This window comes from Dasypus novemcinctus, chromosome 3 (assembly GCF_030445035.2).
Source record: "Dasypus novemcinctus isolate mDasNov1 chromosome 3, mDasNov1.1.hap2, whole genome shotgun sequence".
NCBI lineage: Eukaryota > Metazoa > Chordata > Mammalia > Cingulata > Dasypodidae > Dasypus > Dasypus novemcinctus.
Genome location: NC_080675.1, coordinates 174,448,476 through 174,473,125, shown reverse-complemented (window position 1 = coordinate 174,473,125; position 24,650 = coordinate 174,448,476). Strand labels below are relative to the sequence as shown.

Genomic DNA, 24,650 nt, shown 5'->3' with positions numbered 1-24,650 from the left:
CATTCCATAGCCCAGGAGGGAAGAAATGGTTTGGGGCTGGGTGGGGAGGAGGAGGAGGGTATTTTCCAGGCCTGAACCCACCTGCCCCCAGATGGAGGAGCAGATGTAGATACGATGTCGATGGTCCAGGGAAGACAAAGCACAGAGCCATGTCGAGCACAGCTGTGGCATCAGCTTGACGTGGACCCAGGTCCTAGCCATGCCATTTGCTAGCTGAGGAACCTTGAGGCTGCTCCTCTCCCTTTCTAAGTTTGAGTTTCCTCACACATAAGACTGGGGGGGGGGGGACGAATCCATGGGTAGGGTTGTTTGGAAGAATAAGTGTGTTGATGAGCACCCTAGCACACGGCCTGACACAAGGCAAGTGCCCAATAAACGTGCCTGGCACTCTTAGGGGAAGCATCGCGTGCATCCTTCAAGCTCTTCTAGTGACTCGGTGCTGAGGCTGCACTATCTTAGAATCAGTCATTCTTCTACTTAAAAGTTCAGTTCAGAAAAAGGGAATTGTCTTGAGAGCAGTTTCTGGTCACCTCACTTGCTCAAGGGGTCCACTATTTCTGTGTTAAACAGACGATTGCCTTCCACCACAGCCTGCAAAGACGTTTCTTTTGTATGTGTGCATGGAGCCCTGGGTTACACTTGGCCTAAAACCTCCCTCAATCATCTGTGAAAATCCTAAGTGAGAAATGGTGAGCAGGACCTTCCCCTTACCGCTTAGGAGACCCGCTTTCTCTCTTTGGTAAGTTTATATTCTCATACCTGTGAGGTTGTAGGGTGGAAATCTGTTAGAACCAGCACTTCCATTAACTTGATCGAGGCAGGAAAGCCCTTGACCTCTCTGCCTCTCAGGTTTTTCACAGCAAATTAAAAAACACATGCTTTAAGGGCAATCAAGAAGAGAAAGGCAAGAGCACCTGCAAACATGTTTCCAGCTCTGGGCTGAAAGTACAAGGTGTTTTCCAAATCCAGCCTTCCTCTGAACTTCAAGAATAAAGTCGCATTCATTACCACCACTGCACCCCAGGCTGTTGAGTGGGATGCTGGGCGATTAGACAGCTCTAATTATCACTGCAATTTTAAAGTCTGCTTCAAAAAATGCCAACGTGCAATTTCTAACTCTAAGCTGTCAGTGTTCACGAACCAAGTCTGAGCCTCACCTCCTCCACAGGTTACTGTGCAGGGAAAGAAGTCGGTCTGCCTCCACTGATGGCTGATGGGCTGGTAAAAGAAGAACTGGACCACGCTGTCTTTGGCCACAGTGTACCTGGTCTGGACAAAGAGAAGTGAGAGAACACATTTGTATACAGTGAGCTAGTGCTGTGCACACCATTCAAAATCAGATGAATGTACTTCACCTGTATAGAAAGCCATACGTCCATCACAGCAAGCTATGGTACATGACGATTCTAAGGATTTCAAGACAGGATATCATTTATTTTAGATTTGTCCTAAGTGGACAACAGATCTCCCTGGAGTCTTTTTTTTTTCCCCAGGCAATTCCATGCCTATAAATGGGTTTGCAAAAATGCAGGTGGCCTTTTCTTTTCTCTTAACATCAGTTTTCCTCTTGATCCATTTGATTTTAATTTCCACGAGAGCAGGGACGGAGACTTAATCTAGGTTTGCCTACAACACGGCACATAGCTGGGATTCTTACATTTTTAATAATAACCTCTTTAAGCAGATCCTTGTAAAAATATCCTTCCAAAAACAACTGTAGAAAGTCAAATGTGCATGAAATACATAGTGTTTGCTTATGAGCATTCCAGGACCTAATTAAAAGGAAAGGGGCCCTACTGAGAATGAATGAGCAGTCACAGACCGAGGTCAGTGTTACCTTCAGGTGATTTTGCTCAAGCAGCAAGTTCTCGCCCTACTCTTTTTTCTTCTCTTCCCTACTGATTTAATGAATGAGTGAACTGAGGAAATCTCTCAGAATGCAACAAAACGGAAAAAGATATGAAAAACAAAGAAGGAGAAAATCCAGAATGATGAAGCATTGCGTGATTGTATAATTGCTGAGAATTTCCTAGACTTTAAGAAAGACAGGAGTGCTCCATTTAATAAGTTTGTGAAGTTCTCAGCAGAAAAAATTTAAAATACAATAAAGAAAATTCCGATGCATTCAGAAAGAAAAAGCAATTACCTACAAATGAATCAGACTGCCATCAAATGTCTCAAAAGCAATAAGATGCAAAAAAAAAAAAAAACCAAAACACTAAAACCTTACCTTCAAAGTGATGAAGGACAATAATTTTGGAACTAGAATTCATAACCAAATTATCAGTCATGAGAATTAAAGAAAGATATTTTCAGACACAAAATGACTGAAACATTACCACTCAGAGGCCTTACTTTAAAAAAAAAACCTACAAAAAGACATGCTGAATTAATGCAAATGCAGAAGTAGTATTAAGCAAAGAGGCAATGATAATCAAATGAATCAGTAAAGCTTATGAGTGAATAGAAAAAAAAGTTGATTGAAAAGCAGTATTTTTGACACATCTCATTGTAAATCTAGCATACTTGTCTGGCAACACAAATGTAGGACATATTTGGAGGGAAGGTGGGGTGAGGGGTATCGTGGAAGGGCGGGGATAGTCCAGGGGTACACAGAGGTAGAAGGGACTGCTAAGGAGTTTTGCTTCTTGCCATAGCAGAATGACTCATTTATGGTGAAACCTCCAAATGAGAATAACTGAAAACACTGCATCAAAATTTTTTTTTTAAACTTTTTTGATGGACTCAGAGAACTTCCATGTTAGTGGGGATTTGCAAGGCCAAGATCCCAGACACAAAAAATCCCAGAAAGGTGAGCACAACATTTGGCATCATCTTTGGCACCACCTTTCTGCTCAAGGCGCTTTCCAATTTACAAGTGGTGACCGAGAGGCTGAGAAGCGGAGCAGACCTGTCATCAGACTCGTGGTGTTAGGGGAAAAATGCTGGAGGTCAAGGCCTGCCAAGATAAAGGACATCAAGAAACACCAGGCTCCCAGCTGGGGTTTCAGAAGGCTCTAGCCTCGGAATGAGAGTAAAATGGAAATAGTTCAGCTTTCAAAGGGAATGAAGCCCAGATTCAAATGATTTCAATCCATAGTTGGATGAAGGTAATCAATTCCTAACCTAGCTGTCTTCCCAAAGCAAAAATAGTCCAAATTACATCTATAATTTTTAATCCACAATATCTACCACATATTTTTAAAAATAATTGGATGCACAAAAAAGATAAAATTTAACAATAACAAAGTTGAAAAATAGGCAATCTAAACAGAATTACCATAAATCCAGATTTTGGCATTAACTGATAGAAACCTAAAAATAAGTATATTAGTACCACCACCTATAACCCTGGCCTTGGATTCACATTTTGTTTTTGCACTTGAGGAGCCTAGAACATTCCATGTTATTCCCATAATCATAAAGTACTAGTGCTAATGCACAGCTTTTGCCTTGGGCTCTGTTTTTTCTTTTTTGAGAAACTACTACAATGAAAATGTTCAAGAAATTAAATGACAAGATGCAAACTTTACTAGAAACCAAAGACTATAAGAAAAATAAAATGGAAATTCAAGAAATAAAAGTACAATAATTGAAATCAATATCTCAATAGATGGTCTTAACAGTAGATTAGGCCAGGAGTTGACAAATATTTTCCTAAGAGGCAGGGAGTAAATATTTTAGGTTTAAACTCTGCTGGTAGAGTGTAAAAGCAGTCATAAGCAATGTCAACAAATGGGTAAGGCTGTTATTACAATAAAACTTTATTTACAAAAACAGGTGGTCAACTCACTGTCCAGAGTCTGCTGACCCCTAGATTAGACACATCTTGAAGAGAAAATCAGTGAACTGACAGATAAGAAGAAAGTGGAAATTAGGCATATCGGATAAAGGTAAAGTCTTAGATAGGTAAAATTATAATCCCAAAAATAGAGAATAGAGAAAATAGGCAAAAGCTACATCTGATGAGCTATTAACTTAAAATCTTTCAAAACTGATGATAGATGTCAAACCATAGGTTCATGAAGTAGGATGAATGTAAAGCAGAATTGTAGCAGTTTGACACTGTTTATGAATTCCAAAGATAATAGATATTGGATTATGTTTAAGAACTACTGATTTGTTCCTCTGGGCATATTAGATTATATTGGATTCAGAGGTTTCACTTTTACTTAATTAAATAATGATTGAGGCGCAACAACATTAAGTCCCTGCTGCCTTGGTGGGTGGGGACTTGCAGAGAAACCGCACCACAGAGAAGGGAGTTTGAAGTTTTGATCCTGGAGCCTGGGAAGTAAACACATATAGAAGAAGATATGTGAAAAAGGAAGGAAGGCTCAATTGGACACAGAAGAGGCCCTGGGAAGAGAGACGAGCTGTTTGCCTGATAATCTACAGCTGGCCTTGTGGAGAGAGCAGAAGTGCTGAGCCTGGAAAGGAATGAGCCCCAGGAAGAGAGGAACCCAGGAAGCCTGAACCTTGGCAGACATTGGCAGCCATCTTGCTCCAACATGTGGCAACAGATTTTGGTGAGGGAAGTAACTTATGCTTTATGGCCTGGTAACTGTGGGCTTCTAACCCAAATAAATACCCTTTATAAAAATCTACAGATTTCTGGTATTTTCTATCAGCACCCTTTTGGCTGACTAATACAGAATTTGGTACTGGAGAGTGAGGTCATGCTTTTGCAATTGCCAAAATGCTGGAATGGTTTTAAAAATGGGTAAGGGGTATTTTTTAGAAAAATTGTGAGATGCTTGGTAGAAAAGACCTATGGTGCTCTGAAGAGACTGTTTATAGTAATATGGACTCTGAAAAGACTTTTTATGAGGTCTTAGAAGTAAATGATGAAACTATTATTGGAAACTGGAGGAAAGGCAATCTGTGTTTTAAAGTTGCAGAGAACTTAGCAAGAGTAACTCCTGGTGTTTTATGGAATTCAGAATTTAAAATGGTGAGCCTGGGCATTTGGCTGAAGAAGTAAACTCAGAGAATGTGGCTTGGCTTCTTCTTGCAGCTTATAGTAAAATGCTAGATGATAGAAGCTGAGAACTGAACTGTTGGGCACAAAGAAAATAGAAACTGATACTGGAACGTTTAAGTCTCTGGAAATCAAGACAATAGTGCCCCATTTGAGGACTTAACTAAACTTGGAACTTATAAATCAGGATTTAAAATGCAGTTATCCAGAAAAGACTGGTGGAAAGTCTTACTGTCTGATGGCTTGTACCCTGCTTCCTGCATGCTAAACCAACAAACTTTTTGAGAAGAGCTGTATGAAAAAGGGACATGGAAGGGAGAGACTGAAAGGGAAATAACTTTAAGAAGAAAACCATTGAAGCTGAGATCTGGAATTAAGATATTGCCTTGGGCCAAGAGAGGAACCCCACCCATGTGTACAGAGAGGGTGAGTTTGCCCTGGCAGTTGAAGAGGGTGGATGTTCCTGCTAGATGTTCAGGGAAAGTTTTGCCACCCCAGGGTACAGAGAGGGTGGAACACATTCCTTAAGGATTAGGGAAGATGAGGTCAATGCCCCATAGGCCTGAGAGAGGCAGGCCTGTCCCCCATGGATTAGGGATAGCCAGGTCGCCAACTCATTGCTCTGAGAGGGTTGGACCTATATGCCAGCATTTAGGGAGGATGTTGTCTTTACTTCACTATCCAGGGGAGTTAAGACTCTAACCAAAAGTTTGGGTAAAGTGTGGCAATCACCCCAATGCTCTTGGAGGGTGGGGTATGGAGCTTGGACAACACCCAGATGCTTGATGAGAGTGAAACCAAGAAAAGGACCACTGGGCAAGCCTGTGGAAAGGGCGGGTCCTCATGAGGCCCTGGGGAAAGAAACCGTCATCTTAAGAATGACTCTCAGATTTTGAAATCAAATGGAATATGCCCTGCAGGTCTACTGAACTATAGAGAACCCGTAACTCATGTTTCCTTCCCAATTTCTCCTTATGGTAATGAAAATATTTTTACTTTGTCCATTTGTGTATTGGAAGCAGATAAATTGTTTTGTAACTTTCAGAGGTCTACAGCTAGACGGGGCTTGATTCAAGACAAACTATTTCTTTATGCTGATTGTGATACGATTCTATATTTGGCATTGTACTGATTTAAGGTTGTTCTTTTAAAATATTGTAAGGTCTTTTCGGAATTCAGAGGGTGGAATGTAGCAGTTTGATATTGTTTATGAGTTCCAAAGATAGATATTGGATTATGTTTGTAAACTGGTTTGTTCCTCTGGGCATATTAGATTATATTGGATTTAGAGGTTTCACTTTTACTTGATTAAACAATGACTGAGGCCACGTCAGTATGATTGGGCCACGTCAGTATGATGTTGAGTCCCTGCCCCATTGGTGGGCAGAGACTCACAGAGAAACCACACCACAGAGAAGGGAGTTTGGAGTTTTGATCCTGGAGCCTAGGAAGTGAACACATAGAGAAGAAAATATGTAAGGAAGGAGAGAAGGCTCCATTGAACATAGCAGAGACCCTGGGAAGAGAGATGAGCCGTTTGCCTGAGAGTCTACAGTTGGCCTTGTGGAGAGAGCAAAGGCACTGAGCTTGGAGAGAAAGAGCGCTGGGAACAGAGGAACCCAGGAAGCCTGAACCCTTGCAGACATCGGCAGCCATCTTGCTCCAAAACATGGCAAAAGATTTTGGTGAGTGAAGTAACTTATGCTTTATGGCCTGGTAACTGTGGGCGTCTACTCCAAATAAATACCCTTTATAAAAGCGAATAGAGTTCTGGTATTTTGCATCAGCACCTCTTTGGCTGACTAGTACAAGAATAAATACAAAGAAAGCCGCTAATCACATCAGAGCCAGACTGGTGAAAATCGAAAACAAAGAAAAAAGACACATCTTCTAAGGAACAAAAATAAGACTGACAGTTGACTTATCAACAAAATAACTGGAAGCCATAAGACAAAGGAGAGATACCGCCAAAGTGCTGAAAGAAAATAGTTTTATAATGATAAAAGGGTTAAGCCACCAGGAAGATGTAATGGTCCTAAATTTGGAGTATATCTAAAACCTAGGGAAGTAGACTTGGCTCAAGGGATAGAGCGTCTGCATACCACATGGGAGGTCCACGGTTCAAACCCAGGGCCTCCTGACCAGTGTGGAGCTGGCCCACATGCAGTGCTGATGCACACAAGGAGTGCCCTGCCACACAGGGGTGTCCCCCGCACAGGGGAGCCATACAAAAGGAGTGCACCCCATAAGAAGAGCTGCCCAGTGTGAAAGTTAGTTCAGCCTGCCCAGGAGTGGTGGCCACACACACAGAGAGCTGACACAGCAGGATGACACAACAAAAAGAGACACAGATTCCTGGTGCCACTGACAAGAATAGAAGTGGACACAGAAGAACACACAGTGAATGAACACAGAAAACAGACAACTGAAACCAGGGCAGGGGAAGGGGAGAGAAATAAATAAAATAAATAAATCTTTAAAAAAAATAAAACCCAGCCTCAAAATATATAATTAAAAAATTGACAGGAACAAAGTAATTAGACAAATACAAAGCCATAGTGGTAGTTTTAGCAAATTCCTTATAGTAACTGAAAGAATAAGAAGAGAAAATCAGTAAGCCTATAGTTTTGAACAAAACAATTAAGAAACAAGACCTAATTCACATATGTAGAACATTTTCAAACAGCTGAAGAATATACATCATATTCTTCCAATATTTGCTGTATTGAGTCACAAATCAAGTTTTAACAAATTTAAAGGATTGAAATAATATAAGGAATATTCTTTGACCACAGGAGAATTAATCTATAATCTATAAATCAATAATAACTAGATTACTGGAAAATTTCCACATGCCCAAATGTTACACTTCTAAATAATCCATAAGTCAAAAAATATATCCCTATGAAAATTACAAAATAATTTAACTGAATGAGGAAGGAAAATATTTCATAACAAAATCTATAGAATAAAGTGACATAAAATATAGATGTTTATAGACTCAAATCCATGTTTTGAAAAATGAAAGGATAAAAACCAATGATCTATTCATCTCAAGATAGTAACAACACTTTGAATCCAGAGAAAGTAGAAGGAAGGAAATAATACCACAAAAGCAAGAATTCATTAAATTGAAATAATTAATTATAAAGCCAAGAGTTGTTCTGATACCCTCTGACAAAATTGATTAGAGGAAAATGAGAGTAGGCATAAACATCCAATATCAGGAATGACAAAGAGAACACACTCTAGTTCCTCCGGACACTGAAGCGATAATAAGAGGATGCTATGAAAAAATCTATGCCAATGTACTTTAAAAGACCATTAAAATTGTCAAATTCCTTGCAACCATCATTTATCAAAACTTACATAGAAGAAACAAAATCTGAACCTGTATCTTTAAAGACACTGAATGCATAGTTTAAAGTTTTTCCTGGTGAATTTTTCCAAAGAAATTTTCAAAAAAGAAATAACAACAATCTTACCCAAAATTTTGCAAAGAATAAGAAGTAGTACTTGACAACTTGTTTTAAAAGGCCGATGTAAAAGTAATACCAAAACTTGGTAGACAGTCCAAGGGGGAAAAAACAAAACCATCTCTGCTGGACACGAATTTTTAAAATCTTAAATAAAATAATTTCAAATCATGTTCAGTAACACATAAAAAGAAAACTACATAATGACCAAGTAGGGCTTATCCCAGAAGGCATATTTGGATTAACATTTGAAAGTTAATTTAAAAGAGAAAAGAGGAGAAAAACCATATGATTACTTCAAAAGATGCAGTAAAAGTATTTGCTAAAATTCTATACTTTTACATGATAATGAAGCAAACTAGAAAAAGAGGAAAAATACCTTCTCAGTTAAAGTATCTACCAAAAATTCTATAACAAATATCATAGGTAATGGTGAATGATAGAGTGTTCCCCTAGAAGTGAGCCTGCCAGTTGTCATTCTGTTAAACATTGTACTAGATTTCCTAAATAGTGAAAAATGTAGCAAGAAAAATAAATACAACATATAATGATTGGGGGGGGAAAAAAACTGTCCTTAACTGCAGATGTCATAATGTGTGTATATACACAATCCAAAAGAGTCCACAGACAAACTATTAGCATTAACATGTGAATACAGTATGGATACGAGGTCAATATACAAAAATCAATTAGAAATACATACATCAGTAAAAATATATATTACATGAAAAAGAGATAGTCTTCACAATATCAAATTTTAAAAATCAAACATCTGGTAATAAATTTAATAAAATATGTGCAAGACATGTATGTTGAAAATTACAAACATTATTGAGATAATTTAAAAAGAACAAACAAATGGATGTATATATGACATATACAGATTGGAAGACTTGATATTAGAAAGGTGCCAATTTTCCCCAAATTGTCCTATACGTTCAATGCAATTCCAATTAAAACACAGGAAAATTTTATAAAAAGAAATTGACAAGCTGATCTCAAAATTGATATAGAAAGGCAAAGAGTCAAGAATAGTGAAGAAATCATCAAGGTCAAAGCTGAAGGACTTATACTAAATGTTGTCAAGACTTATTTTAATGCTACAGTAATTAGGTCATAATGGTTTTAGGCCAAAATAGACAAGTAGAAGAATGTAGCAGAATAGAGTCCAGAAACAGACTGACACTAATGTATTTGCTGGATTTAAGATGAGTGGGGAAAGGACTGTCTTTTCACTTAATGGTACTGGGAAAACTGGTCATATGGAAAAAAATCCTTGCTTGTACCTTACAGCATACACAAAAATCAATAGATCTTAATATGAAAGTTAGAATAGTAAGGTTTCCAGAATAAAATACAGACGAGTATCTTCCTGACCCAGAATGAGGCAAAGATTTCCTAGGCAGGATACAAACAGCACTAAGCATAAAGTTAAAGACTGATAAGCTGTACTACAATAAAATTAAGAACTTTCATATGGGGGAACCAATAATGCTAAATACATTTAATGGAGAAAAAAGGTTGAAAATAAAATGAATGAAATATTCAACTCTAGAAACTGGAATCAACATCAAAATAAACCCATGTAAAAGTAAAGGAAGGAAATAAAAATTTATATAAATACAAAAATTTTAAACTCTGAAATAGTTGATTAGCAAAACTAAAAACCAGCTCTTAGATGTCTCAGAGGAAAAACTCTGGATGGTCTGAACAAAACAGAAAAGAACAAGAAACCAATTTACTGCTCCATTATATTTCAAAGAAAAAATATTAGTTGAGCAAGTGAAGAAAATTATACCAAATCTGGTATATAACCATGAAATGAAAATGGATGAACCATAGCTTGCAGTAAGTTAAGACATTATTTCCTCATTGTACAGGATGAATGATGATAAATGTGAATATAACAACCTCAGTCCTTCATTAAAGAAATTTGAAGGGTTCTATGGTTTTGTATTGCTAAATCAGAAATATCAACTTTAGGTCAAAAATGTATAATTACTAAAACCTGCCATGAATTTCAAATACAGACATATTAAAACGATGGAGTCTAGATTTCTCTGTAGACATATATTCCATTTAAAAGGATCATTTCAACTTACCAGGTGCAATGGATGTGTCATGATGATGGGAGAGAGTGTTGCTGTGGGGGGAGTGGGGGGCGGGGGCGGTGGGGTTGAATGGGACCTCATATTTTTCATAATGTAATTTAAAAAAATAATAAATAAATAATTTAAAAAAAATAAAAAAATAAAAAATAAAAAATAAAAGGATCATTTCAATGACAAATTTAGCTAAAATTATACAAATTACACTATTTGCAATAACATGACTGAAAACACTCAATGATTCCATATAGTTTCCTTAAGCAACAAACAATTACTGGTTGTCTTGAATCTATAATATTGAAGAGATCGCAGTCAATTGTAGTTCTCCATGTGGTCACTTTATAGGGCCCAAGCTGTTAGAGGATTATTAATATAAAATATCTTTAAATGCCATTAGAATATGATGCAATGTTATTATTCTTCTTTGGGAAAAAAGTTCTTATTATTAACACTGAGAATTACTGGGCATCTCAAGAGTTTCAATCCAAGGGAAGAGTTTATATTTGGATATTTGTTTCTCAAATTCCAAGAACCCTGGCATTATACTGTATTTTTTTAGACAGAAAAATAGGAGATACAAGGTTGACTTTAAAATAAATAAAAACTACTAACTAAACATAGAAAGCCTTTCCCTCTAATACTAGAAACTTAACAAATATCACATTATTTAAATCTGCAAGCTTTTTCTCCCCAAAATTTTTATTTTGTTATTGTTTTTATTGGTGATTGAGTAGTAGAAGCATAAAAAGTACTCATACAATACTCAGATAATCACAAAAGATGTAGCTTCTTTATTTTCTCATAGCTCCTCTGATCTTCTTCAGTCCGTTGCTGACTGAGGAATGAGGGAAAAGCCATTTAAATGTAGTCTAATCCTATAAACTCAGTCTGGTTCAAGAACGTAACAGGTTCTCTCTAGGTATTTCCGGGTCAGGTGGAGAAATGCCCAGTCTTTCAGGTGTCCTCTCCTCCACAGCGGGTTCTGGCCTAGGGTCTGATGAAGGTGGGAAGGTAAGGAGGGCTCGGATCCACGCGTGAGGTCCTCACGTGCTCTTGAGCCCCTAGTGCTGGCCTTAGGCTCGCAGCCCTGTCCCTCGACGGTGTGGTCAGTGGGAGTCCCGTGGGGAGCATCAGGATGGTGGATGGAATTTGGTTCTGGTCTGAGGCTGCCGGGTTTCTCTGCTGACCTGCCCGCTCCACCATCCTCTTGTGCCACATGTCCTCTGCAGTCTGGTGAGGACTCCTATCCAATCCCTGGCCTTTACCAGGGGAGACCGTATGCTTTATTGTCCAAACCAGGATGCTTTTGAGAGTGACAGGAGGAGCTATGAATAATCAAGCCAGGACAAAAGGTGTAAAAGTGGGTCTTTTCTGGACAAATGGGGATGTACGATCACCACCTTTACCTCTCAGCGACAGAGTCATTTTGCCCTCACTGTGTCAACGCCTCAGAGGTAAGCCAGTCAGGGCCATTATATCCTGCCACAGAGTACGTAGAATCTTCTAGATATCTTCTTCAAGTCACACTGGAGCCGAAGGAGACTCTGGGGAGCTAAACTCAGACTCCATCTATGACTAAACATTTCGTGACACAAAGGTCAACTTTGTTTTGGTGCGGCATCCCCAGGTGGTTGTTGATGGAGATTCCTCTAGAGGACTAAATGAGAAGTGGAATGAAAGCTCCTCTTCTGTTTTTGGCTTTCCTTGAAACCTATTTGATAGGCTTCCCTACTCTGGAGAGTGACTGGGGTCACGATACGCGTCTCACTGCCTGCTTCCTCCTTCCTGTCCTCTTTCTGCTTTTACCCACAGTGCACCAGGGCAGAGGGGGCAGGCTCTCCCCACCCTCTGGACAAAGCCTGAGGGGGCGCTAAGCCTACCAAGCGGTCTTCCTGGGAAGGGAGAGCCTCTCCATGTTGGAAGGAACGCCATGATGCATCGCCCCGATCAGCCCTTGAAAAATGATTGGAAATTAAATCAGTTTAGAAAATCCTCCTCTCTCTCCACTAAGCCTATCATTCAAGATAAAATCTCAAGTAAAAAAAATTCCTACTTAAATAAGCAAAAGTCGAACATGAATGCTTTCTCTTTGCATTCCTGCTGGCAACAGCCCAATCCCTCACCTGCCATTCCACTGCTTTCAAGTGCCCAAGGCAGATGGCTCAGGTGACAAGAGAGATGACCATGTACACAGAACGGCAAACAAGAAATGCATATTAACATTTAAACAAGTCAGTTGCTCCTGTTTGATTAGGAAAATGGGTTTTACAGCAATGGCATGAAAATGAATTCAAATTCAATGGCAACAGCCTGACTTCAAAGAGATTTCCAAAATTACGGAAGAGATTTTTATATGAAACTATTTATGACATGTTCACATTTATACACATAATTTAGCTAGGATTCTGGTAACCACTAGAGCAGCATTTGAATACCACCTTTACCAAGAAATTTCCCTGAACAGAACACATTACAGTAAAATATCATGTGGTATTTCCAAAGTCTTGACCTCTGGCATTGATGGCAAAGACTTAGGATGAGATGGAATTCCGATTGGGAAGTGTAATGGAATGGGTACATTTTCTTTTCTGTGGGGTGCCAGCATTAAAAACTGTCTTGCTGTGAATATATAAATTTTGCCACTCCCAGAACCACACTGTAAGACTGTGATGTGTTCTTTGAGAGAAAGGAAAACAGGCAGCTTCAAATCGTCTCATCTCTGGACAAGTTAGATGTGCTTTCCCAACTCCCAAAAAAGAAGACACAGATTCTGTGGGTAAAGAACACAAATGATACCTAGAGCTGAGGTTTGAGGAAACTGAAGACAGGGGCTCCCAGATCTGAAAACTAGTGAAAGAGGGAACTGGGAGACATTTTCCCATAGAAACACAACATGCCTGAATGGGAGAAAGAATTTCCTAAGAAGAAGACAACTAAAGAGGATGGCTGCATAAAAAGGAAGATTTCTGACTCCGAGGAAAATACCCTGCCCCGCCTCGAAAATGTGTGTATGTTTTAAGAGAGTAGTAAAGCTACCAGCAGTAAAAAAAATAAGCATGGAAAGATACATCCTCACAAAGCTTTTAAATTTATTCATTAGACCATCCTCATGGACATACACTTAAAATTGATATTCACAAATACAAATGCAAATACACGGTAAATACTCACTGAATGAACACTGCCTATCTCACTGTCCAATCAATGAAGCATAGAACATCAACTACGTGGTCAAGACTCTCTACTGCTATCTGGTGGCAACACACAAATATTGAAGAAGCAAAATAATAACTTCAGGGGCTCAAATGCAAAATGCCCTTGGCACAGAAGTGCTGTGACAAGGGTAATCCAAGAGAAATGGGTCACTCAGGAAAACAAAATACATGGTGAGAAAACCATTGGGAAGAATAAAAGGTACAATTTTCAAATGGTCCAATCATGAGAAAATAGCTTCTTAAGGAATAGAAGAGGGAAATGTCTGTCTCACTGGTGCAGTACGTAGTTAAACTTCAGAATCTACAGCCAGTAGCTACCAGATTGGGAAGAATAAAAGGTACAATTTTCAAATGGTCCAATCATGAGAAAATAGCTTCTTAAGGAATAGAAGAGGGAAATGTCTGTCTCACTGGTGCAGTAAGTAGTTAAACTTCAGAATCTACAGCCAGTAGCTACCAGAACCACCTACATCCTATGGATGCCTAAGTTTTACTCTCTATGTAAGAAGACAGTCCAACAGTCCACTCATTAAAAGTCCATGAAATAAGGCTTATTCCATGCACTGTAGTGGACGAGGGTGCCTAGTCATATCTCAGCATGCCTACTGCCATGCTAACTTAGCCCCGAGTAGGCACAGCTAGCTTCCACTGCCTCATCCTCTCTTGAGCAGAAGCCAGGTCATCCATTTTTAGACCCACTGGTCTGATGAGAATGGAAAACAATACAGGGAAACATGCAGCTGACCATCGTCAGCAGCCTCTCCTGGACCCTTCCTCTCCCACTCAAGGTATAGCCATTATTTGATTGTGTGATGGGCCAGGAAGAGGCGAATGGAAGCGAAGGGCTCCTTATCTAAGCAGCAACGCAGTGTTCTGAGCAAAAGAAAAATGTGATGGACGCAAAGGATAGTTCCTCGAAACCCACATTATTTGGACAAGCTCACAACGGAGGGAAAAAGCATCAGCCATTCTGACTTCATCACAAGCATCTCAGATCTTGCCAAATTCTCCTCCACCAAGCACAACACCCCCACAAAAGATAATGCTGTCGTTGGTGTGAAAATGAGGCTCTATTAATGTGCAAGGCAGATGGCTGTGTGTAATACCCTCTTTAATAAATACATATATTAAAAAAAAAAAACATTCAGCCTGGAGAGATCAAAAGCTTTCAAGAAGTCCAAGTCCAAGTCCAGAATAGTTCATTAAATCTGAGGAAGTCAGATCCCAGAGACAGGAATAGAGACGACTGAATACTGGGCACACCACGGGCAGCATGCCGTGGGAACACCTTCTATCAAGAGGTGAGCACATCATCTGGGTAAGAAGCTTTAGAATAACTTTTAATTACAAGTGATACATGGATGCTTTCTTACTTATAAAATTATTTTAAGAATTAAAATATAAGTAAAAGTAAGACCACTCTCCAAAAATATGCATACAAAAAAAAAAAAACCACTGCTGTATTTCAGTTGTGGGTTTTTCCATCCAAATCTAAAATATACACTTACACACAGGCATGCATATATATAAAAACACACTCAAAATATGTAGTTTATTGTGTGTTGTGTGTGTTTTTATACAGGATATCAATAAAATATTTTCTGAGATTTATTCATACTGATACCGTAACTGAACAGTAGCTTGAATGATTAAACTTTGTGGCATTTCCCCCATCCTGTCCTCATACTAATGTCTTCTACTCGGTCACAGGCCTCTGAATTGTCTTTAGAAGAATTAAGATTCTCTGATTAGGAAAGGAACCAAATGAAATTTTTACAAAATTATTATTGAGAATCAATTGGGAAAGCCTGAAGAGGAACAGGACAAGCCTAGAATTTATGCCAAACAATGAGCCAGAGAGAAAAGAAGGAAATGACAACTATGTCTCCCCAAAAACCTTTCACAAAGGTTTCTTAACATCATCAGCTTAAGGGTCTGACCTAGAAGTCACAAACTTAAATATCGACCGAGTCTATGCAATAATATAAATGCCCAAAGTGGGATGAATGTCAACTGATACTTATTTCCTCAATGTTAGGGACACAATAGGGAGTGGTGTGTACCAGGACAAACTAGAGAGTATGACTAAACGAGACTAACATTGACCATTTAAAATTCAAAGTTTCAAAGCAAAACAATGCAAAAATACCAGCCAGGCAACCACTTGGCTGGATTTGGATCACATGGCATTAGTTTGCACCTCTGATATAACTCCATATGTAATTCTCTACTGGCATGACTGATGTCCCAATGAAACGCTCTTTGACAAATTAATATGTGAAACACAGAGAGTTCTTTTGAAGGTATTGGTATTTTTTTCATATGTCAAGATACTGCTGGCATTTAGGGCTATTTTCTTTCATTTTCATTTTAGAATGAGTTTTTGAAAAGGAGCAGAACAAGATCACCCACTGAACTATCTTTTCCTTTGCCATTAAATGTTTTTCATTTTATTGTAAGAGTTTCAAGTTGTCTCACCTTGGAAATATACTAGCTACTATATTTCATGTCCTCTGATTGATTTACTCAGAAAGGGGGCACAGGATCTAGTTAGAGGGAAGAACTTTTCTCAGGGCATCCGGTGACAAAAGTGCATAGAGATGCTTATTTGGGCCGGAATTGGGAAGAAAGCCCTGACCTTGGATCAGCCAATCACAAGACCAAGGTGGACGTAGCGATGTCTGCCAAGGGTCAGGTCCTGCCCCCTTTGAAGGGGTCAGGAGGTAGCACAGTGTCGCTTGGGTCATGGGGCTTAACCTTTACTCATATGCACCCAACCCTACCCAGATGTTTAAAACTGAACACGGCAACCAGAGGCCAGGAACACAAACACAATCTGTCCCCTACCACAGGATGCAGAAGCAGCAGCTTGAGCGAGTTTAGCAATATCTAGGAGTGGCTTGTCAAGAGATAAATATTAATGACCTACTCTCTGTGTAAAAATGATCATTGACGACCTGCTGAACAAACTCATTAATGTTAAAACTCAAGACTGGACTTCAGACACATGAAGAAATTTAAGGAGAGGGTCATCCTACCTTGAAAATGAAGTCTGCCGTCAGAGGTCCTGGAATCTTAAAGGTTTGCCTCTCTGAACCCTTCTGAAATTCCACTGTTGTGTTTTCTATAACAAAAACTCCAGGACTGCTAAAGCTGTGTTCTCCTTTGCTTCCTTGAAGTGTTTTTGATTCAATAACTAAAACATAAATTTTTAAAAAGACATAGCTTGAAGACATTTTATTTTAAAAGACAGTTTGCTAAATGCAATATCAACATACAACATCAACACAATATCAAACATCCACTAATACTGATGGAATAGTTGAGTAAGATATTTAGTTGCTCAGAAAAAGGAGCTAACAAGGGCGCTCTACTCTACACTTTGGCACCATTTTACCATAGTTTATATTTTTTCATGATATAGCTATAACTAAGAGTAAAGCTAAGATACTCATCTCTGTGTTCCGAAGATCTTACGCCTAGCCTCTTATTTAGAGAATACCACAACAAATTTCTGATTTGCTTTCTTAAACACTTTTTATTCTGAAATAACTAAAGATCCACAGGAAATTTGAAAAAATAGTTCTGAGAGATCCCACCTACCCTTCATCCTGTTTCCCCCAATGGTTACATCTTACGTCAAAACCAGGAATTTTTCATTGGTACAATACGTGGATAGTTCTCCTTCATTTTACCACACGTGTAGATTTGTGTGACCACCACTATAGTCAAATGCAGACCCATTCCATCACCACCAGTCTTTCTCTCACGCTACCCCTTTATGTAACAGAAAAACATTTTCCCACAGCTTAACCAAGATAGCCTTTCTATTGCAATTCCGTGATTTGTTCTATTTTGTAAATATCACCAAACTTATCCCCGGCCTGAGGCTGAACAAGGTGGTAAAGAGAACACAGGGCTAAGGGCTGGGGCACCGGCATCTCCGGCTGCAGCTCCGCCCCTGAGCACTGCAGTGCATTTTCATTGCTTCATTTCTAAAATGAGTCGTCAGAGCAGACAACCTCTCCTGTCCTCCTCTCTTCTGGAGATTAGACGATATTGTGCCTCTCTTTAACCATTTCAAGCAAAGAACGGAAAAGAACCCAAACTTCAAAATGGAAAGTGGATAAAACGCAGCCTAACGGGCAGCGATCTGCACCCCGTTGGGCTCTGGCTGTTTTCAGTTGCCGGATGTCCTCTCTGTCACCGGAGCGGCTGTGGGAACCCGAGCACCCTGGGCAGACACCCTCGGTGCGCCCTGACCGGCAGGCTGGAAACTTTTCGGGGAAAATGCGAAAGGTTGGACATGAGCGATTTGATCTGGAGGATTCATTAGCGGTGGAAGAAGAACGATGGCTACTCTCAGGCACGAAACCCCATCCACTGTGGCCCTGATCCCATGACCGCGGTAGATTTTTGGTGAGATTAAATTCATTTCCTAGTTCCAATGAAGATATAACACTGAGTGTTATAAAGTGAGTAGTCAGTGAAAACGAGATAGGAAACTGGAGGTAGTAAGAGGGCCCTGAACTCCATCAGGCAGGCCCCCAGAGTAAAGGAGGAAGAGGGAAGAGCATAAGGGCAGTATCAAAATGCAAAATTAATTTAAAAAGGAAAAAAAATCCTCAATGACATTGCAATGACAGATACAGGCCCTTAGATATCCTGCCATGACCTACAGACTTGAGTGGGAGAGAGTGTAAATTACAATGTAAACTATAATCCATGCTTAATGGCCATGCTTCAAAATGTGTTCATCAACTGCAATGGATGTACCACACTAACGAAAGAAGCTGTTAACGTGGGGAAAAGTGGGAGGTGTGGGGAGTGGGGCGTAAGGGAATGCCTTATATTTTTTATGCAACATTTTATATAATCTAAGTATATTTTTTAAATAAATTAAACATTTAATTAAAAAACAAAACAAACACACAAAATGAAATTGGAGAAAAACCATCCTCACAGAAAGCATGCAAAACACCCGGTTTCTAAGTTGAGGTTTGCCCCAACATGATGTGATTAAATTCAAATGATATGAATGAATTCTGCAACTGTGCTGGGATAGTAATTGCTTTACCACTTTGCTGGCCCTCTGGATCGTAGCTCTGCAAGTTTCACTGGAAGACAGAGTGTGGCTGGGGGTTTGAGAATCTGGAATGGTGATCTGGGAGGAAGGAAAGACCAGCTGCTATGAGATCCATGCTCTAAACCAAGCATTCCTGTTTGGTTTTGGTGTTTGTTATTTCATGTCCAGGCGATTCCATTATTCCAAGGGACCAAGATCTTCAACGACAAGGATATTGAAACACAAACAGCAAAACCAGTTTTCAAGTGTGTGCATATCACCCAAACCACGATTCTCCCCACCAAGCTGATGTTTATTGTAAAAGCATCTTTATTCCAGTTCTTTCTAAAGCCTTCTGCTTTTTTAGGTCATATGTACTGGTTGCACACATAGCAGGTGAAACGCAGGTACTCTGACCCCAATTGTGTAAATGGCTAAGCTGAGTCAAAAGCGGGTGAAGAGAGACAGGTGAAATAATTTGATTAAGGCAGAGCTTGCAAATGTAGATGATTCTGGTCATCTGGATTAACAAAGTCACCACGCCAGAATCCACAGGGAGGAGGTCCGTGCAGCATAGAAGGTGAACATTTTATTGATGGTAAAACTTGCTGCTCCTTGGAGCCTGTACCTCTCAAAATATGTGACGGGGGAAGCGGATGTGGCTCAAGTGATAAGGCCTTCCGACCATATGGGGGGACCCAGGTTTGATCCCTGGGAACTTCTGGTGAAAAAGAAGAGGAAAAAGTGTGCCTGTGCAGCGAGCCAGTGCCCACACAGTGAGCTGAGTGCCCGCAGGAGTGCCTGCACAGCGAGCCAGTGCCCGCGCAATGAGTCACACAACAAGACGCTGATGCAGCTAAAGAGAGGTGAAGGGGAGAGTCAAAGTGAAGCACAGCAGAGACCAGGAACAGAGGTGGCACAATTGACAGGGAGCCTCTCTCCACTTCAGAGGTCTCCAGGATTGAATCCCAGTGAATCCTAGAGGAGAAAGATGAGAAGAGAAGACGAAAAGAGAAATAGGTGCAGAAGATCACACAGATAATGGACACAGACAGCAAAAACAACAGGGCAGGGGAGGGTGGAAATAAATCTTTAAAAAAAAAAAGTGACAGGAAAGGAGCTGGTGGTTTTCCAGTCAATGAGATACAAACAAGATATGGATCACTTTATTTCTTTTTCTTTTTCTTTTTTTTTTAGCATTCCCCTATCTTTGTGGCCTCATGCTGTGATAATGTGTGATTCCCAGCTCATGCCAGATCTCAGAGCTTCTGCCAACCCTTCTGAGGTTTCTTCCTCAAGTGGTGAGTAGGGATGCCAGGAAGCCTTAAGCAGCCTGCCGCTAGGAAGGGGAAAGGATGTGTGCCTCCAGCCCCATGCTCACTGCCTGCTGCCATTTCTTCCTTCTTTCCAGGCTTAATATTGGGGGGGGAGTGGCAGTAGGGGTATGTTGGAAGAGATGATGTGTAGCCTCAAAAATGAAAAAGAGACTCAGAATCAAGACCCTCTTGAATCTCAAAATCTTCAACTCTGAAGTGTACAGTGATGCCTTTGAATATTCGATACCTAGTAGTTATGTTTAAAAGAAATGTTGAGTGGAAAGACAATGAATGCTTCAAATGAATTGAAGGGTGTGCACAGGGATATAGTAGTTCAAGTTTCTTTCAAAATAGAAAAGGGGCATGCCAATCATCTATAAGAGGGCCTCAAATTCCAAGAAGACCCTGAAAGTATTGTAGATACAGGTAATTAGCATTTAAAACAGCTAACTTCATTATAAATATATCAAACCTATGCTAAGAAAAGAACTTTATTTTGATTTTGTGTGTATTCTTTAGCATCCTTACTTTGATTGGTCATTATGTACAGTATCCGTGTTTATATTTATATATATAGACATATGGTCATCAGACTAGGCTCAGAAAAAAGTCAATTCTTCCAACTGATAGTGGAGGTTTTCAGATTGTGGCATCTTGGCTTCTCTGGTTTATTTCTAGTTAAATGCATTTAATGCTGAAGTTTTGCTACCATAAAACCCCTTTTGCAGGGTTTTTCTTGATGCTTCCATTTTCACAAGGATACACTACAGGGAAATGTGCGGCTGTGCGGTCACTCTAATGCCAGAGCCAGGCTTGGCACGAGACTAGCAATTTAAGGTTTAAATATCCCTAGGTCGTAGCTAGGATGGACATTCTGTAGTCACATCCCATTCTAGAGCAGAGAGGCTGACAATAATGATCTGAGTGTTTCTAATACTTGATAACTCAGCCTTTAGGAGGGTTAGTGACTAACGTAAATCTTAAAAGAATGACTGTAAAGAAAGCTTACTGGCTGTTAATTTCAGAAACATATCTTTGTTACAAATAAAAGTTAAGAAAACAGTTGTATAAATCAAGAAAATAAAACCCCTTCTATATTTAGATGTCCAGGAACGTTAACTAATTCCTTTTTAAATGAAGCCAGTTCTATTTCCAGCAGAGGAGAATAACTTTCAAGAAACATTTTTAGGGCCAATTGTGAGACTGGTCAGAAGGGGAAATTTTCCAAGCAACAGAGCTGTCACCTTTGGAGAAATGGGAACATATTTGAGCCCTGCTCTTGGAACAGCTCCAGTCTCAAGTATAAAGTTATTTTTAATATGCCAGAACATATATGCTTATAAATGAATGTTTTGCTTCAAAATATTCACCTTCAACGACTGTTTACTTATTCTGCTTTTAGAACTTAGAAAGCTGTTTGGAGAGTTGAAGTTTTGGGAACGGCCATTAGTATCATGAGAAAATCAGGCTCAGTCATTTGATATTTTTGTTTGTTTGTTTTTAAATATCTTTACTGCTATATAATTCACATGCCACAAAATTCACCCATTTAAAATAAAGACCTTAATGATTCTGGTATATTCCTAGAGTTGGGCAACCATTATCACAATCCACATTTAGGACATCGTGGCCATCCCCAATAAACCCCCCACCCACTAGCAGTCACGCCCCTGTTTCCTCCCAACCCCCTCCACTTCCAGTCCCTGGCTACCACCAGTCTGCTTTGTTTGCAGATGTGCCTCTTTTGGACATTTCTTATAAATGGAATCAAACAGTGTGTGGCGTTGTGTGTCTGGCTTCTTTCCTTTGGCATACTGTCTTCACAGCTCATCCATGTTGTAGTAAGTATTAGTACTTCACTCCTTTTTATTGTCGAATAGCACTCTGGATATGCCAGATTTTATTTATGCATTCATCAGTTGATAGACATTTTAATTGTTTCTACTTTATGGCTATCATGAATAATGCTGCTATGAACAGTTAGCACTTCATACATTTGGATCCAAGATGGTATTTTACAATGTTATCACTCAAATGATGCACAAAATTTGTATCTGAATGACATTTACCTGTGTCCAAAAATCAAATTTATATGAACAAGGATAAAGACTCATTGTCATCAAGTGCTGTGGGCCTTAAGGCCATTTAAAAAAGAAGCTCAGAAAATGTTTGGATGCTTCTCTACAGAGAAGGCCTTGAATGGAGTGACCATTATATGGCTGAAACCACTGTAGTATTTTTGCTAAGAAAAAAAATCAGTCAACTCTTTTAGTCATAATTCATATAATAAAGGGTAAAAAAGGCTTTCCAATTAATTGTTCATGCTTACTGAACAAGGTGTTTTCTTGCTTCCCCAATTTAGATCATAAAGTACTGTAGAATTCCTGTTTTTTTAAGCTTTTAATCATTTCCAGTTGGAACATTAGTTCTGAATCAAACACACACACACACACTTAAAAGTTACCAAAAACATGAGATGCTTCTGGTCCTGAGAAATTCTAGGATTTAAAAATCTATGATGAGGATTCAGGAGCAAAACTGATAAAAAATGTAGCACATTGAGACACTAATCTTTGATATATGTGGCTTTAAACAGTATTTTATATTTTTTATTGGAAAAGAAACCTGGATACAGTAAGTTTCTTTAAGGTCCAGGGACAAGTACTGGAGACCCATTTTCCTTCTGCATAAGATTAAGAAAATCCTGCCTAGTGGCTATAGAGAGTCTTTGGGAGAGAAAGGGACAAACTTCAGCTTTTCCAGTTCCTCTTGGTCCTAAGATATCTGACCGACTAAGTACAGGGGAGATGCCAAAGAGCCATGATGGCCAAGGGAACAATGCAATTGCAATCCTCGACTGTTTCATACTCTATCTTGGAAGCCAGTTTCCACTTTCGGGGCACCGTGTCCTGGAAGTTGTGATGTCCTGGCCACTGGCTTGTCCTCATCAGCTACATTCATTGAGAAGCTTCCAGGTTTAAATTTTGCTTTGTTTTCTATCCCAAAGTACTAAAATCTCCAGAAGATCCCCAATCCTAATATAGCCTCCATTCAAACAAAGTTTTTTTTCACAAATAGCTTCATATCCTCTCCTGAGGAGATTCATCTCAAACTGGTGTAGTTCCCATCAGAGCGTGAGAACAGAAAAATTCAGGGTGTAGATAATTGCCCTGGTCATACAGACTCTTCCAGAAGGGTGGGCACAGTCTGCACGATGTTTGTCTACCTAACCACTAAAACAGACTAAGGGTGTATTTTGGCTAAATAAACTTTCAGGACATAAAAAGGTTAAGATAAATTCTACTCACAGAGATGTGCAGGTCCTTTCACTGTAATTCTCACGCTTCGACTTCCCAGAGGAACAGCGATGGCATTTTCTTCCCCTAGGAAAAAAACGTAGGGCCAATGTAGTCAAGCGTTGACCCTAAAGGCTCCGACCCAAACAGGGGGGTACTTGCAAGGTACTCATGGTTATATTTTATTTCCATTTGTACCATCAAGCAATCTTTGGGGAGTACCTATTATCTATGAGGACTTTAGAACTCCTCACATAGTTTTATGTAAGTACATTTCAAGAGCCTCAGCAGAGTGGTGACTCCTACTCTCTGGTTCATTGGTCTTACCCAGGTCAGCTAACAGGGAGGTGAAGATGGTGAACCAGCACACCAGGGAACCGAGAGTGCCTACAACTGTGAGCAGAGGAATTGCATCCATCATTCATGTGGGATCTAAACCCCCTCTCAATATAGAGGTGGAGTGGACATCACCATCCCAGGGCCCACAGGATGGAGGAATAAAATATGGACTAGAGTGGACTGATATTCTACTATAAAACTATTGTGACGAGTAATAGAAGAAATTTTAGCATTGAGGTGGAGAAAGTGGGCACAGTAGTTGCTGAGGGTAGGGAGAGGGTAGAAGAGATGTGATATGGGGGCATTTTGGGGATTTTTAGTTGTCCTAAATGATATTGCAGGGTCAGATGCTGGACTTTATATATCCTGCCATAACCCACTAAATGGACTGGGGGAGAGTGCGAACTACAGGGTAAACTATTATCTGTGTAGTGCAGCAGTGCCCCAAAATGTGTTCACCGAGTGCGATGAGTGTGCCACAATGATGGGGGAGGTTGTTGGTGTGGGAAGAGTCAGGTAGGGGGGTGGGGATATACAGGAACCTCTTATGTTTTTTAGTGTAACTTTTTTGTGTGTGATGTATATATCTTCAAAAAATTATAATTTACAAAAATGATATGGTGGGGGGTGGGGAGTGGGTTATATGGGAACCTCTTATGTTGTTTTTTGTTTTTTTTATGTTTTTAAATGTAACATTCCTTGTGATCTATTAACTTTAATTTTTAAAAAAATATAAATAAATAAATAAATAACCTTAAAGAAAAGCATAAAATAAAGGCACTGGCTACCACCTCACTTACCTTCATTCCCAGCACCTCACTTGCCTAAATCAGGGGTCAGCCAGTGATGGCCCT

The 24,650-nt window shown here is 39.6% G+C and overlaps 1 protein-coding gene across 2 annotated transcripts in view; it reads right to left on the bottom strand.

Moving 5' to 3' along the window:
- Positions 1-24,650, bottom strand: part of ADAMTSL3 (ADAMTS like 3) — a 370,556-nt gene that overhangs the window by 160,546 nt on the left and 185,360 nt on the right. For both annotated transcript variants that reach the window (XM_004472087.3, XM_023582689.2), the window contains exons 8-10: positions 23,470-23,544; positions 16,819-16,976; positions 1,158-1,269 (exon numbers count right to left, since the gene is read on the bottom strand). In XM_004472087.3, coding sequence (XP_004472144.2) covers positions 1,158-1,269; positions 16,819-16,976; positions 23,470-23,544 — 345 coding nt within the window. The remainder of the gene's footprint in view (positions 1-1,157; positions 1,270-16,818; positions 16,977-23,469; positions 23,545-24,650) is intronic.